This window comes from Natator depressus, chromosome 9, assembly GCF_965152275.1.
Source record: "Natator depressus isolate rNatDep1 chromosome 9, rNatDep2.hap1, whole genome shotgun sequence".
Lineage (NCBI taxonomy): Eukaryota > Metazoa > Chordata > Testudines > Cheloniidae > Natator > Natator depressus.
In genome coordinates, this window is record NC_134242.1 from 98535 (window position 1) to 115081 (window position 16547).

Sequence of the window (16547 nt, forward strand, 5' to 3'; positions counted from 1 at the left end):
TTTCCCATTTTGTACATGTGCAACTGATTGTTCCTTCCTAAACGGAGTACTTTGCATTTTTCTTTATTGAATTTCATCCTATTTGCTTCAGACCATTTCTCCAGTTTGTCCAGATCATTCTGAATTTTAATCCTATCCCCCAAAGCACTTGCAATCCCTCCCAACTTGGTATCATCCGCAAACTTTATAAGTGTACTCTCTATGCCATTATCTAAATAATTGATGAAGATATTGAACAGAACTGGAGCCAGAACTGATCCCTGCAAGACCCCACTTGTTATGCCTTTCCAGATTGACTGTGAACCGCTGATAACTACTCTCTGGGAATGGTTTTCCAACCAGTTGTGCACCCATCATCTAGTAGTTCCATCTAGGTTGTATTTCCCTAGTTTGTTTATGAGAAGGTCATGCAAGACAGCATCAAAAGCCTTACTAAGTCAAGATATACCCCACCTACCGCTTTCCCCCTATTTGTCAGACTTGTTATCCTGTGAACAAAAGTTATCAGGTTGCTTTTACATGATTTGTTCTTGACAGATCCATGCTGACTGTTACTTATCACCTTATTTTCTTCTAGCTGTTTGCAAACTGATTGCTTAATAATGTGCTCCATTTTCTTTCCAGGTATTGAAATTAAGCTGACTGGTCTAATTCGCCAGACTGTCCTTATCCCCTTTTTATATATTGGCACTATATTTGCTTTTTTCCAGTCCTCTGGAATCTCTCCTGTCTTCCATGACTTTTCGAAGATAATCACTAATGACTCAGATATCTCCTCAGGCAGCTCTTGAGTATTCTAGGATGTATTTCATCAGGCCCTGGTGACTTGAAGACATCTAAGTAGTTTTTTATTTGTTCTTTCCCTATTTTAGGCCTGGTCTACACTATGGGGTTAGGTCGAATTTAGCCGTATTAGGTCGATTTTAAAATGAATGCGTCCACACAACCAACCCCACTCTGTCGACCTAAAGGGCTCTTAAAATCAACTTCTGTACTCCTCCCCGGCAAGGGGAGTAGCACTAAATTCAACCTTGTTGGGTCAAATTTGGGGTAGTGTGGATGCAAATCAATGGTATTGGCCTCCAGGAGCTATCCCAGAGTGCTCCATTGTGACTGCTCTGGACAGCACTTAGAACTCCGATGCACTAGCCAGGTACACAGGAAAAGCCCCGGGAACTTTTGAATTTCATTTCCTGTTTGGTCAGCGTGGCGAACTCAGCAGCACAGGTGACCATGCAGTCTCCCCAGAATCGCAAACGAACTCCAGCATGGACAGAAAGGGAGACACTGGATCTGATTGCTGTACGGGGAGAAGCATCTGTGCAGGCAGAACTCTGATCAAAAAGAAGAAATGCAAATATATTTGCCAAAATCTCCCAGGACACGTTGGAGAGAGGCTACAACAAGGACACAGAGCAGTGCCGCGTGAAAGTTAAGGAGCTGAGGCAATCCTACCAAAAGACAAAGGAGGCAAATGGTCACTCCAGGTCAGAGCCCCATACATGCTGCTTCTATGATCAGCTGCATGCCATGCTAGGAGGGGACCCTACCACTACCCCACCACTGTCCGTGGACACCTGCAAGGGGGGAGTCTCACGCAACAGGGAGGAGGATTTTGTGGATGAGGAAGAGGAGGAGGAGAATGCACAGCAGGCAAGCGGTGAATCCGTTCTCCCTGGCAGCCAGTACCTTTTCATCACCCTAGAGCCAATACCCTCCGAAGGCAGGATCCCCGACCCTGAAGCTGGAGAAGGCACCTCTGATGAGTGCACATTTGTAACTAGGTACAGGGTTTAAAAGCAATAGTGTTTAATGTTTGATTTGCCCTGAAGAATTGGGATGCATTCGCAGCCAATACAGCTACCGGAAAAGTCTGTTCACATGTCTGGGGATGGAGTGGGAATCCTCCAGGGACATCTCCATGAAGCTCTCCTGGAGGTACTCTGAAAGTATTCTGGAATCATTTCAGCACAAAGCATGGCAATGAATGGTCCTGGGTTTTGGTCGCATTCAAGCAACATTTGGTCTAAATCCTTCTGTGTTAGCCTCAGGAGAGTGATATCATTCATGGTCACCTGGTTGAAATAGGGGAATTTTTGTAAGGGAACAGTAAAAGGACCCCGTTCATGCTGGGCTGTTTGCACTTGGCTAAAAGGGATCATCCCGGAGAATGCATCCGATGAAGTGAGCTGTAGCTCACGAAAGCTTATGCTCAAATAAATTGGTTAGTCTCTAAGGTGCCACAAGTACTCCTTTTCATTTTGCGAATACAGACTAACACGGCTGTTACTCTGGATCCCGGAGAATAGCCACTCGGTAGGGTGGGGGGAGGTGTGTGCTGCACATTAACCTGAAAACCGCAGCCCCTCCTTTTAAATGTGAAACCCAACCCATTGCTTGCTATGGGAAAGGATGGTGCTGCAGTTTGAAACCATTCCCACATATTATGCGTAAGAAGCCAACCCCACGTACCCTTTGCCTTACCATGGCTGCATGGAAACTGAATTCTGTTGCCCAGCCATGTGTGATGTGTCACCATACCAGCAGGCGCTCAATATAAAAGGCAAAATGCGACCTTGTACCTAAAGCACATGTGCTGTCTGCTGTGAATTGCTTGATTCACTGTGAAAGAGTCTCCCTTTTGTTCTCAGAAATGTAACATCTTAAATTTTACTTTCCCTTTTTATCTCCCCCCATATCATCTCCGTCCCTGAGGTTATCACAGATTAGAAGGCAAAAAAAACCGCACTTGCGATGACACATTTTCTGAGCTCATGCAGTCCTCCTGCACTGATAGGGCACAGCTTTATGCATGGAGGCATTCAGTGTTAGAGGCTAGGAAAGCATTGAGTGTGAAGAGCAGAGACACGAGTGTGAAGAGCGGAGGCAAGAGGTGATGCTAAGGCTAAGTGGGGAGCAAATGGACATGCACCACTTTGTATAATTAAGTATTCATTGGGCCAGAAAGAGAGACAGAGGAAGACATGAGAGATTGATTGGAGTTTGAGGCGCAAGTGGTCTTCTCGTCCATCCTCCCCGTGGAAGGAAAAGGCCTAGGTAGAGACTGTCGAATCGTAGAAGTCAATGAATGGCTACGCAGGTAGTGTCGGAGAGAAGGCTTTGGATTCTTTGACCATGGGATGGTGTTCCAAGAAGGAGGAGTGCTAGGCAGAGATGGGTTCCACCTAACGAAGAGAGGGAAGAGCATCTTCGCAAGCAGGCTGGCTAACCTAGTGAGGAGGGCTTTAAACTAGGTTCACCAGGAGAAGGAGACCAAAGCCCTGAGGTAAGTGGGGAAGTGGGATACCGGGAGGAAGCATGAGCAGGAGCGCGCGAGAGGGCAGGGGTCCTGCCTCATATTGAGAAAGAGGGACGAACAGTGAGTTATCTCAAGTGCCTATACACAAATGCAAGAAGCTTGGGAAACAAGCAGGGAGAACTGGAAGTCCTGGCACAGTCAAGGAATTATGATGTGATTGGAATGACAGAGACTTGGTGGGATAACTCACATGACTGGAGTACTGTCATGGATGGATATAAGCTGTACAGGAAGGACAGGCAGGGCAGAAAAGGTGGGGGAGTTGCATTGTATGTAAGGGAGCAGTATGACTGCTCAGAGCTCCGGTATGAAACTGCAGAAAAACCTGAGTGTCTCTGGATTAAGTTTAGAAGTGTGAGCAACAAGGGTGATGTCGTGGTGGGAGTCTGCTGTAGACCACCGGACCAGGGGGATGAGGTGGATGAGGCTTTCTTCCGGCAACTCACGGAAGTTACTAGATCGCAGGCCCTGGTTCTCATGGGAGACTTCAATCGCCCTGATATCTGCTGGGAGAGCAATACAGCAGTGCACAGACAATCCAGGAAGTTTTTGGAAAGGGTAGGGGACAATATCCTGGTGCAAGTGCTGGAGGAACCAACTAGGGGCAGAGCTCTTCTTGACCTGCTGCTCACAAACCGGAAAGAATTAGTAGGGGAAGCAAAAGTGGATGGGAACCTGGGAGGCAGTGACCATGAGATGGTCGAGTTCAGGATCCTGACACAGGGAAGAAAGAAGAGCAGCAGAATCATAGAATCATAGAATATCAGGGTTGGAAGGGACCTCAGGAGGTCATCTAGTCCAACCCCCTGCTCAAAGCAGGACCAATCCCCAATTAAATCATCCCAGCCAGGGCTTTGTCAAGCCTGACCTTAAAAACTTCTAAGGAAGGAGATTCTACCACCTCCCTAGGTAACGCATTCCAGTGTTTCACCACCCTCCTAGTGAAAAAGTTTTTCCTAATATCGAACCTAAACCTCCCCCACTGCAACTTGAGACCATTACTCCTTGTCCTGTCCTCTTCTACCACTGAGAATAGTCTAGAATCATCCTCTCTGGAACCACCTCTCAGGTAGTTGAAAGCAGCTATCAAATCCCCCCTCATTCTTCTCTTCTGCAGACTAAACAATCCCAGTTCCCTCAGCCTCTCCTCATAAGTCATGTGTTCCAGACCCCTAATAATTTTTGTTGCCCTTCGCTGGACTCTCTCCAATTTTTCCACATCCTTCTTGTAGTGTGAGGCCCAAAACTGGACACAGTACTCCAGATGAGGCCTCACCAATGCCGAATAGAGGGGAACGATCACGTCCCTCGATCTGCTGGCAATGCCCCTACTTATACATCCCAAAATGCCATTGGCCTTCTTGGCAACAAGGGCACACTGCTGACTCATATCCAGCTTCTCGTCCACTGTCACCCCTAGGTCCTTTTCTGCAGAACTGCTGCCTAGCCATTCGGTCCCTAGTCTGTAGCTGTGCATTGGGTTCTTCCGTCCTAAGTGCAGGACCCAGCACTTATCCTTATTGAACCTCATCAGATTTCTTTTGGCCCAATCCTCCAATTTGTCTAGGTCCCTCTGTATCCTATCCCTGCCCTCCAGCATATCTATCACTCCTCCCAGTTTAGTATCATCCGCAAATTTGCTGAGAGTGCAATCCACACCATCCTCCAGATCATTTATGAAGATATTGAACAAAACCGGCCCCAGGACCAACCCCTGGGGCACTCCACTTGACACCGGCTGCCAACTAGACATGGAGCCATTGATCACTACCCGTTGAGCCCGACAATCTAGCCAACTTTCTACCCACCTTATAGTGCATTCATCCAGCCCATACTTCTTTAACTTGCTGACAAGAATACTGTGGGAGACCGTGTCAAAAGCTTTGCTAAAGTCAAGAAACAATACATCCACCGCTTTCCCTTCATCCACAGAACCAGTAATCTCATCATAGAAGGCGATTAGATTAGTCAGGCATGACCTACCCTTGGTGAATCCATGCTGACTGTTCCTGATCACTTTCCTCTCATGTAAGTGCTTCAGGATTGATTCTTTGAGGACCTGCTCCATGATTTTTCCAGGGACTGAGGTGAGGCTGACTGGCCTGTAGTTCCCAGGATCCTCCTTCTTCCCTTTTTTAAAGATTGGCACTACATTAGCCTTTTTCCAGTCATCTGGGACTTCCCCCGTTCGTCATGAGTTTTCAAAGATAATGGCCAATGGCTCTGCAATCACAGCCGCCAATTTCTTTAACACTCTCGGATGCAACTCGTCCGGCCCCATGGACTTGTGCACGTCCAGCTTTTCTAAATAGTCCCTAACCACCTCTTTCTCCACAGAGGGCTGGCCATCTACTCCCCATGTTGTGATGCCCAGCGCAGCAGTCTGGGAGCTGTCCTTGTTAGTGAAGACAGAGGCAAAAAAAGCATTGAGCACATTAGCTTTTTCCACATCCTCTGTCACTAGGTTGCCTCCCTCATTCAGTAAGGGGCCCACACTTTTCTTGGCTTTCTTCTTGTTGCCAACATACCTGAAGAAACCCTTGTTACTCTTGACATCTCTTGCTAGCTGCAGCTCCACGAATACGGACCCTGGACTTCAGAAAAGCAGACTTTGACTCCCTCAGGGAACTGATGGGCAAGACCCCCTAGGAGAATAACATGAGGGGGAAAGGAGTCCAGGAGAGCTGGCTGTATTTTAAAGAATCCTTATTGAAGTTACAGGGACAAACCATCCCGATGTGTAGAAAGAATAGTAAATATGGCAGGCGACCAGCTTGGCTTCACAGTGAAATCCTTGCTGATCTTAAACACAAAAAAGAAGCTTACAAGAAGTGGAAGACTGGACAAATGACCAGGGAAGAGTATAAAAATATTGCTTGGACATGCAGGAGTGAAATCAGGACGGCCGAATCACACCTGGAGTTGCAGCTAGCAAGAGATGTTAAGAGTAACAAGAAGGGTTTCTTCGGGTATGTTAGCAACAAGAAGAAAGTCAAGGAAAGTGTGGGCCCCTTACTGAATGAGGGAGGCAACCTAGTGACAGAGGATGTGGAAAAAGCTAATGTACTCAATGGTTTTTTTGCCTCTGTCTTCACGAACAAGGTCAGCTCCCAGACTACTGCACTGGGCAGCACAGCATGGGGAGGAGGTGACCAGCCCTCTGTGGAGAAAGAAGTGGTTCGGGACTATTTAGAAAAGCTGGACGAGCACAAGTCCATGGGGCCGGATGCACTGCATCCGAGAGTGCTAAAGGAGTTGGCGGATGTGATTGCAGAGCCATTGGCCATTATCTTAGAAAACTCATGGTGATCCGGGGAAGTCCCGGATGACTGGAAAAGGGCTAATGTAGTGCTCATCTTTAAAAAAGGGAAGAAGGAGGATCCTGGGAACTACAGGCCAGTCAGCCTCACCTCAGTCCCTGGAAAAATCATGGAGCAGGTCCTCAAGGAATCAATTCTGAAGCACTTAGAGGAGAGGAAAGTGATCAGAAACAGTCAGCATGGATTCACCAAGGGCAAATCATGCCTGACTAACCTAATTGCCTTCTATGACGAGATAACAGGCTCTATGGATGAGGGGAAAGCGGTGGACGTGTTGTTCCTTGACTTTAGCAAAGCTTTTGACACGGTCTCCCACAGTATTCTTGCCAGCAAATTAAAGAAGTATGGGCTGGATGAATGGACTATAAGGTGGATAGAAAGCTGGCTAGATTGTCGGGTTCAACGGGTAGTGATCAATGGCTCCATGTCTAGTTGGCAGCCGGTATCAACTGGAGTGCCCAAAGGGTTGGGCCTGTGTCCGGTTTTGTTCAATATCTTCATTAATGATCTGGAGGATGGTGTGGATTGCACCCTCAGCACGTTTGCAGATGACACTAAACTGGGAGGAGAGGTAGATACGCTGGGTAGGGATAGGATACAGAGGGACATAGATAAATTAGAGGATTGGGCCAAAAGAAATCTGATGAGGTTCAACAAGGACAAGTGCAGAGTCCTGCACTTAGGATGGAAGAATCCCATGCACCGCTACAGGCTAGGGACCGAATGGCTAGGCAGCAGTTCTGCAGAAAAGGACCTAGGGGTTACAGTGGACGAGAAGCTGGATATGAGTCAACAGTGTGCCCTTGTTGCCAAGAAGGCCAATGGCATTTTGGGATGTATAAGTAGGGGCATTGCCAGCAGATCGAGGGACGTGATCGTTCCCCTCTATTCGGCATTGGTGAGGCCTCATCTGGAGTACTGTGTCCAGTTTTGGGCCCCCCCACTACAAGAAGGATGTGGAAAAATTGGAAAACATCCAGCGGAGGGCAACAAAAATGATTAGGGGCCTGAAACACATGACTTATGAGGAGAGACTGAGGGAACTGGGATTGTTTAGTCTACGGAAGAGAAGAATGAGGGGGGATTTGATAGCTGCTTTCAACTACCTGAAAGGGGCTTCCAAAGAGGATGGATCTAGACTATTCTCAGTGGTAGCTGATGACAGACCAAGGAGTAATGGTCTCAAGTTGTAGTCGGGGAGGTTTAGGTTGGATATTAGGAAAAACTTTTCCACTAGGAGGGTGGTGAAACACTGGAATGCGTTCCCTAGGGAGGTGGTGGAATCTCCTTCCTTAGATATTTTTAAGGTCAGGCTTGACCAAGCCCTGGCTGGGATGATTTAGTTGGAGATTGGTCCTGCTTTGAGCAGGGGTTGGACTAGATGACCTCCTGAGGTCCCTTACAAACCTGATATTCTATGATTGATTCCATAGCCTAGTGGTTAGGGCACTCAGTTCAATCCCTGCTCCTAATCAGGGATTAAACCTGGGTCTCCCACATCCCAGGTGAGTGCCCTAACACCGGGTAGACTGGGACACACACATGTACAGTTAGCAGCCCAAAATCCTGACTTGCTTCTCCTGGCTGTCTTCTGTGCAGTTTAGGCCTGACAGCATGCATACTGGATTGGGCCAGGCAGCTGAAATAGTCTGGGGATTGCCTAGTTTGAGAATCCTGCTGGCTTTTAGGTGTGAGCTAGGGTGCCAAGCAACTTGGTGCCCTCAGGACTTAGGCAACTTTGCACATGCACACCACTTATTGGGTGATGTGGCAGCTGAGTGATGGTTTTGTGAATGTCAGTGGTGCCTAAATGTTGATACCTTTGTGCCTTTAGCCCTTTGTTCCTAAATGTTGCATCTGATAGTATTAGATTGAATGTGGCTAAAATAAGCCTGCCTTATCAAGCAATCCATATTGCTCTGTATAACTGACCTGCCTCCACCGTTAGTTACCACTCTATGAAATTTTTTTGTCATCTGCAAATCTTACTCACAATGATCTAATATTTTTTCCAGATCATTGATAAGATATTGAATAGCATTGGGCCAAGAATACATTGTTGTGTGACTGTGACGCTCTGTACCTCGGGGGAACACCCAGCACCCCCATGTTCATTCTTGTAAAATGATTGTGTAGTATCCAATGCAAAGTTTGTCATGTCGGGTGTCTTCGGAAGGCTCATGATGCACTGAGCATTGTTGTTATAGTTATGTTATGAGTTATAATTTCATGTATATAGTTATGAGGCTGAAAATGTAGCCTCATGGCTTAAAGCAAGCCCAGACAAAAACTCTCCAAGAGCAGAGAGGCAGTTCACACCTCATCAGAGCAGGTATGGGACAAACCAAGCTCAGCTTCACAAGAACAAAAGACATTGGCTTAGGCAGCAACAAAAGAATCTGTTAGACTCTCGAGGGAGTCACCCCCCTTCCTTTGGTCAGTTTGGAACTGTGATGAGGTAATGCTCACCTGACTCTGAAGGGGGGAGGGCAAAGCCAAGAGGGAAGAAAGGACACGATAAAAGGGAGAGAAATTTGCCATGCTCTCTCTCTCTCTCTCTCTCTCTTCCTTCCACTAACGTCTACAGATATCACCACCAAGCGACTGAAGCACTGATCAAAGGGGAGAGCCTGGCTGAAGAGCAACCAGCCAGCCTGTGGTGAGAAGCATCTAAGGGCTTGTCTACACTGGCAATTTACAGCGCTGCAACTTGCTTGCTCAGGGGGGTGAAAAAACACACCAGAGCGCAGCAAGTTTCAGTGCTGTAAAGCTCCAGTGTAGATAGAGCACCAGCGCTGGGATGATACTGGACTAGAGAGATAATACTAGATTAGACACTGGACATGATACTGGACTAGATAGATCACTTGGTCTGATTCAGTATGGCAATGCCTATGACCCTGTGACTTTAACAAGATCACTCTTTAACAGCACAGGCTCTTTCATGGTGAAGTAAGGTTACAGCTGAATTGTGAGGCTCCCAAGCATGGGCAGCATGTGAACCGCTGGGTGGGGAGGCCAGCTCCAGCCCCGCCCCTTCCACCTGAGGTCTTGCCCCTTACCCCTTCCAGAATCCCCCCACCCCAGGTTAGCCCATGCAGCCCCAGCCCTAGAGCACCTGGCTGGGACCGCCGCACTGGGGGAGCCACAGAGGCAGGCCTGGGGTCAGAGCTTTGGCAGGGCCATGTCTGGCTGTTTGGGGAGACACAGCCTCCCCCAACCTATGATACCCACCACCCATGCTCCCAAGTTATAGCCTTAATTAAGAAAGAGTTCATATTGTATTATAAAATGCTAAAACTCTATTATAATTTATCATAATTTCAATAAATATAACAAATAAACATGTTACATAGGGGAAGGTGCACCATAGTGCAGATTAGTTGTCTACACAGTCCTGTACCCTTCCTCCACCAATGGCTAATGCCAGAGGGTCAGAGAGAGAGAGAGACATAAACTTTCTATAATGCACCTAATTGTGCAAGACTGCATGTTTTACTTTGACAGTATATTGCAAGATGTCCTAACTGGTCAGAAAGGAGATGGGTATTATTGACGTTCATGCTCAGTACATGATGTAAACCTCATTCCCACCTGATGATCTCAGTTAACAGACTACCAGGGCAACCCAGTTCTATCAACACAGAGTCATGTAAGTTCAAGGTGTGGATTAGCTTCTGTCTGAAAAATGATTTTCCAGACAGGTCCACTGACCTCAAACTATGTTTCTAGAGTGTTTTCAAACAGCCTGGAAATAAAAACCCTATGTTCTCTGCTCTTCTTACCAGAGTAACTTTCCCCAGCAGCTGGCACTAGGCCATACATCTTTCCAGCTATGTAAATATCAACTCCATCCACACTTACAGCATCACTTTCTTTTTTCTGAAAGGCAATGAAATTAATGAGTTGTGTGAAAAGAAATCTTTCCTAGACACAGTGATGACACACATCTAGTTCAAGCATCTCTCACAGCAAGGATCCAGGAGGCACAATATCAGCTGCCTCATCCTCTATCACCCTAAAAATGAGTCCTGGCCCAGTAAAAATAATACTCCCAGGTCTTACTCCACAGTCCAATCAACTTTAATCAGATTCTTCAGCTGGTTGTGGATGAGCTGAAGTGATTTTTCTGTCAAATCATACCCATAAATTTCAGAATAAAACCTAATAACCAGACAGATGCAAAAATGCAGACATGCAATCTCAGCAGCAACAGATTTAACCCTTAGGACACACTGGCCAGTGTTAAGGAGTTAAGAAGGTTAGATAACTAGAGTCATTGGTGATGCTGTGGTGGGAAGGCTTTTGGCCACTGAAGGTATGTTTACATGGCAAAAATCCCCCGTGGTAGTCAGGCCTCAGAGCTCAGGTCTATAGATTTAGGCTTGTGGGACTCACACCATGGCACGAAAAATAGCTGTGTAGATGTTTGGGCTGGACCTGAAGCTTGGGTTCTGAATCTCATGCCCCTATCCGTACTTCAGTGCTCAAGCTTGAACAACTACAAGACTGTTTAGTTGATTTAGTTGGGGACTGGTCCTGCTCTGAGTAGGGCATTGGACTAGATGACCTCCTGAGGTCCCTTCCAACCCTGACATTCTATGATTTTTAGCACTGTAGTGCTATCCTGTAGACCTGGGTTCTGAAACTCACTGCCGCAGAGTTTTTTGGTTACGTAGACATACCTTGGAAGGCCCAGTCAGATTATGATTTTTGCTAAAGTGAGTTTCAACAAGTCCCATATCCTTTTGACAGAAACTCCTCTCCTCCATGGCATTCCTCTTCCATTTTCCCACCACTAGTCCTGGCCACGTTCTCATGCTAGCCCTTGGATGGTGGATCACAGGGAGCCCAAAGCAGCCCTGTGTTCTGACATGGGGGTGAGAATTAACTGGGAAGACATAGAGCTTGTTTTCACTGCAACAGTTAGCTTCAGTTAGCACACTCGAGTCACTGTACTTGAGCTAGCCTCGCTCAAGTGAGAATGACCACACTTCAAAACAGCACTGGAGTTACACATAGTGATTGGATTAGCTGCTTCTGAGTTGTTGTAACTCAAGCTGTTGCATCCTTTCTGCATTACTAGCTCCAGCATCAGCACTGCTTGAGAGCTTCAACCCCTCCACCCTTGCCACATGGGCCAACCAGTTCACGTTTAGAGCACCATTTAACTTGAGCTCGGGATTTTTGCATGTGGATAGGAGTTGAGTTAGGGGTAACACTTGAGTTACAACTCATGGTAACTGTGCTATAAAGACACACCCTTAGCTGTATTATTGGGTCATGGGACATGTCTCAGTCTCAACAGGAACAGGACACGGTGGACCTCAGTTTTATTATTGATGTTTTAGCAAGTTTCCTCTAAAATGGACAAATACAATAAGACTGAACTCAAATTCAACTTCAGATTGCTGAAGAATTTATACAGAGGCCATTATTACTTATTTAACTGTAAAATAAGTTCTGCCCCATGGATAGTTTCATTGAATTTCTGTGTGTAATCTAGTGGCATTCTTCTCCCTTCAAAGCAGCACAGTGGCCATAGTCAGGGTAGCTGCAATTTAATATTGGATGATAGAGGGAGATGCATCTTTTTAAATAAAGTGAGTACATAATTAATCTTGTTTGTAAGTGGCACCGATGGATTTCAGCTGATAAAGGATCTATGGATACATAATATTGTAACAAATCTATAGCCACCTAGGGCTTCACAGCTATCACAATTCTGCACCTCAGAATTATTCAGAACTTTACAGTGGTAATAGGGATAAAACTCAGATATTCAAGTCTTTCCCATAGCTCTTAAGCTAAATAAATTTCTAAATTTTTTCTTGTAAAACAAATTTTGTAATCCTCATGTAAGATTGCATGATCTTAGACTAATAGCATATATTATACAAGTCACAACTGCATTTGATGCTTACCAGCATGATAGAGTGGGATATGACTATCAAATTGTGAAGACTATTTTGTACCTGTATTTAAAATACTGGCATTGTGGCTATGTTAGTTTGGATCTACCATGGAGCAGCCTGTTATGTAATATTCCAGATAGCCACCTTGCCCACAAAAGGCATTTGACACCTTGCTGAAGGACCACCACAAAGCCATCAAGGTTAAAAATCTATTGACTTTGACTCTCAACTACTCGCATGGAGCAATGGAATTTCTACACAGAGGCCTACAGAGTGAAAGCAGGACAGGCAAGCACACTGGTGTATTTGGAACTTCAGCTGGCACAAAAACAGAGGATCTAGTTAAGAGCAGGGTTCTGCTCTGTATAGGGGGGCCAACCATTGCTACATGTAAGCAGGACTGCAGGAGAGGAGCGCAGGAGGGCTCTGCACAGCCTGAAATACTGACAAACCATGGACTGTACAGACAAGGTAAGCCCAGACTAGAGAGGGTGTGCCTTGGGACTTTTGTTATTTAAAAAAAACCTGTAACTTTCAAGTGCTTTAAGAGTAAAGTCACTGTGGCATAGGTATTGGAACCAGGGGTGCAGCCACGCCCTGGCTGGAAATGGTTTCCATTATAGACAGGGTTTACAGTTTAGTTCAATGGCTCTCAGCACCCCCACTATAAAAATTGTTCCAGCACTCCTGCACAGTTGTTAGGAAATTCTTTTTCTAAGCCTCTGTTCTTTGCTGTCCTGCCATGTTGATCCCAAAAGGGTTAAACAAGTATGCCCATAGCCTAAGTAGAACTGGGGGGTGAGGGGGCACATATAAGCAACTGGGGCGCTCAGGAGGTCTCAGAATCTGATTCCGGATTATAGGGCAGCTGGGCAGCAGTACCCATGTTAAAAGAAAGGCATCAGACAAGAGGTCTGAGCCCAGGAGTATGCGCTAGACTGCCAGAGCTAGAAATAGTTACTTGACTCTCCCCAGATCCACTTGGCTTTGAAGCACATGGGATCATGCCATTGGGGCCACTTACAACAGACTGGGGACTTTACAGTGTGGTACTGGGCCAGTTTTTAACAAGAAATGTATTGACTGGTAAATGATAACATTAATCTATGTAGTGTGACAGAAGGTCTGAAGTCTGCCAGTAATCTACATCCCATGGCAAAGAAAAATTGTGAACAAATTTAAAAAAAAAAAAAAAGAGGAGTCTGGATGAGTTGGATAAAGCCAGACAAAATTATCTGTGAACTGCTGTACCTGTTGTCAGCAGGTAAGCATTTGAAAGGCAGCTATTAATCACTGTTAAAGGACTTTCTTTCTCTCAGTGTCAGACCACCTGTTGGAGGGTGGAAAGGCAATTGTTTGCCAGCCTCAGTGTTTGTGTATTTATCTTTAAAATATTTTGAGAAAATAGAAGTGCAACAGATATCAGAGGTTAAGAAATAGGAAACAGATATCTCTCTGGACACAGTAGCATGAGATACTCACCCCAAAATCTCAGGCCTCTACCACAAGACCTCCAGAGAATCCTCTATAATCTCCTGGATTTACCAGCCAGTGCCTGCTGCTTACATACAGAACCAAAGTCACACAATTGAGTAGTTCTGATTCTATCCAGCAGAGGACAGTTGTCAATGTACTCATTAACTAATGCATTACAATATATTTCATAATCAAGAATCAGTATGGTTCATACAAATCATGGTAATAAACTCACCTGGATCATTTCCATACACTGTTCTGTTGTCTTGGCTGAAACACACTGGATCTCTGGTTTCAAGTTCTTTTCTTTAAAGGCAACAGACATTTCACTACATTTCCAGATCTCCTCAGTGAGCACAACGCACCATCGCAGGCTTTCTGGTAACCCTGCATTAAATTTGAAAGAAAATAATAGGGATTAAATGTAATAGATGTAAACATGTATATATTCTGCTCATTACCATACACCTGGGCCCCTCACCTTATTAAAAATGCACACTTAGAAATGAACACAACGGTAGTAAACCTCACAGTACAAAATAAAGAGGGCTGGGGTGTAATGAACACGAAGACGATTCTTTACTGATACTTATGGCACAGACAGACCGCATGGTTCTCTCTAGCTCCTACACTAAGAAAGCACTGCCCGTGCTGCTTAATGGTTCCACACAGGGTCTCCCTAACCACTGGGCTAGACTTAGCAGCCACAGAAGGAACTGCTGACTATACTACAAGTCCACTCGCAGAGGGTGGATAAATGACTCCTGCTACTGTTGCCCTATCCAGTGTGCTACTGTGACGCCGACAGACCCCGGTCGTCAGTGGGCGGGACCTCTGAAGCTTAGTGCATGGGCCTCTACTGCATGAGCTAAAAGCCAGCTGGCTGGTAGCTAAGGCTGTAGAGCAGACTTATTTTATCTCTCTCTCTAAGTGGTCTTGGTACCACTAGATGGGACAGAACACCACACCCAGGAGGTGTATGGATTACACTATCTCAAAAGGTAAACCATAGGCCAGCCTGAACAGATGCATCTGGTGTGTTCTCAAGGCCAACTAATTCTGGAAAACCAGCAAAGCAGACAAGTTCTGTAGGCAAAGGCTCCATTACTGAAGATGTTCTGGGTTCTGAGAAGTGAAAGCAAACATGGTATCAGGTGGTCCAAACCGCCAGGAAAGTTCATTTTCTAGTATAGGGATTTAAAGAATATTCTGTATCATAGGCGCCGACTCCGGCTGGAGCACCCATAGAGAAAAAATGGTGGGTGCTGATCACCCACCAGCAGCCCCCCATCAGAACCTCCACCTCCCCCCAGGGCCTCCAGCCCGTCAGCTGGCCCTGCCGATCAGCGCCTCCCCTCCCTCCCAGTGCCTCCTGCCCACTGCAATCAGCTGTTTCGCGGTGTTCAGGAGGCTCTGCGGGGAGGAAGGAGGAGCGAGGATGTGGCGGGGAGGAAGGAGGAGCGAGGATGTGACCAGTCCCCAAATAAATCAACCCAGCCAGGGCTTTGTCAAGCCTCACCTTGAAAACCTCTAAGGAAGGAGATTCCACCACCTCCCTAGGTAACCCATTCCAGTGCTTCACCACCCTCCTAGTGAAAAAGGTTTTCCTAACATCCAAACTAAACCTCCCGCACTGCAACTTGAGACCATTACTCCTTGTTCTGTGATCTGCTACCACTGAGAACAGTCTCGATCAATCCTCTTTGGAACCCCCTTTCAGGTAGTTGAAAGCAGCTATCAAATCCCTCCTCATTCTTCTCTTCTGGAGACTAAACAATCCCAGTTCCCTCAGCCTCTCCTCATAAGTCATGTGTTCCAGTCCCCTAATCATTTTTGTTGCCCTCTGCTGGACTCTCTCCAATTTTTCCACATCCTTCTTGAAGTGTGGGGCTCAAAACTGTACACAGTACTCCAGATGAGGCCTCACCAATGTCGAATAGAGGGGAACGATCACGTCCCTCGATCTGCTGGCAATGCCCCTACTTATACAGCCCAAAATGCCATTGGCCTTCTTGGCAACAAGGGCACACTGTTGACTCATATCCAGCTTCTCGTCCACTGTAACCCCTAGGTCCTTTTCTGCAGAACTGCTGCCGAGCCATTCTGTCCCTAGTCTGTAGCGGTGCATGGGATTCTTCCATCCTAAGTGCAGGACTCTGCACTTGTCCTTGTTGAACCTCATCAGATTTCTTTTGGCCCAATCCTCTAATTTGTCTAGGACCCTCTGTATCCTATCCCTACCCAGCGTATCTACCTCTCCTCCCAGTTTAGTGTCATCTGCAAACGTGCTGAGGGTGCAATCCACACCATCCTCCAGATCATTAATGAAGATATTGAACAAAACCGGACACAGGCCCAACCCTTTGGGCACTCCAGTTGATACTGGCTGCCAACTAGACATGGAGCCATTGATCACTACCCGTTGAGCCTGACAATCTAGCTTTCTATCCACCTTATAGTCCATTCATCCAGCCCATACTTCTTTAACTTGCTGGCTGGAATACAGTGGGATACCAT

General features: G+C 46.3%; 1 protein-coding gene across 1 annotated transcript in view; it reads right to left on the bottom strand.

Moving 5' to 3' along the window:
- MELTF (melanotransferrin) overlaps window positions 1-16547 on the bottom strand; it is a 76919-nt gene that overhangs the window by 23820 nt on the left and 36552 nt on the right. The window contains exons 9-10 of the mRNA XM_074963308.1: window positions 14266-14417; window positions 10425-10521 (exon numbers count right to left, since the gene is read on the bottom strand). Of these exons, the coding sequence (XP_074819409.1) occupies window positions 10425-10521; window positions 14266-14417 (249 nt within the window). The remainder of the gene's footprint in view (window positions 1-10424; window positions 10522-14265; window positions 14418-16547) is intronic.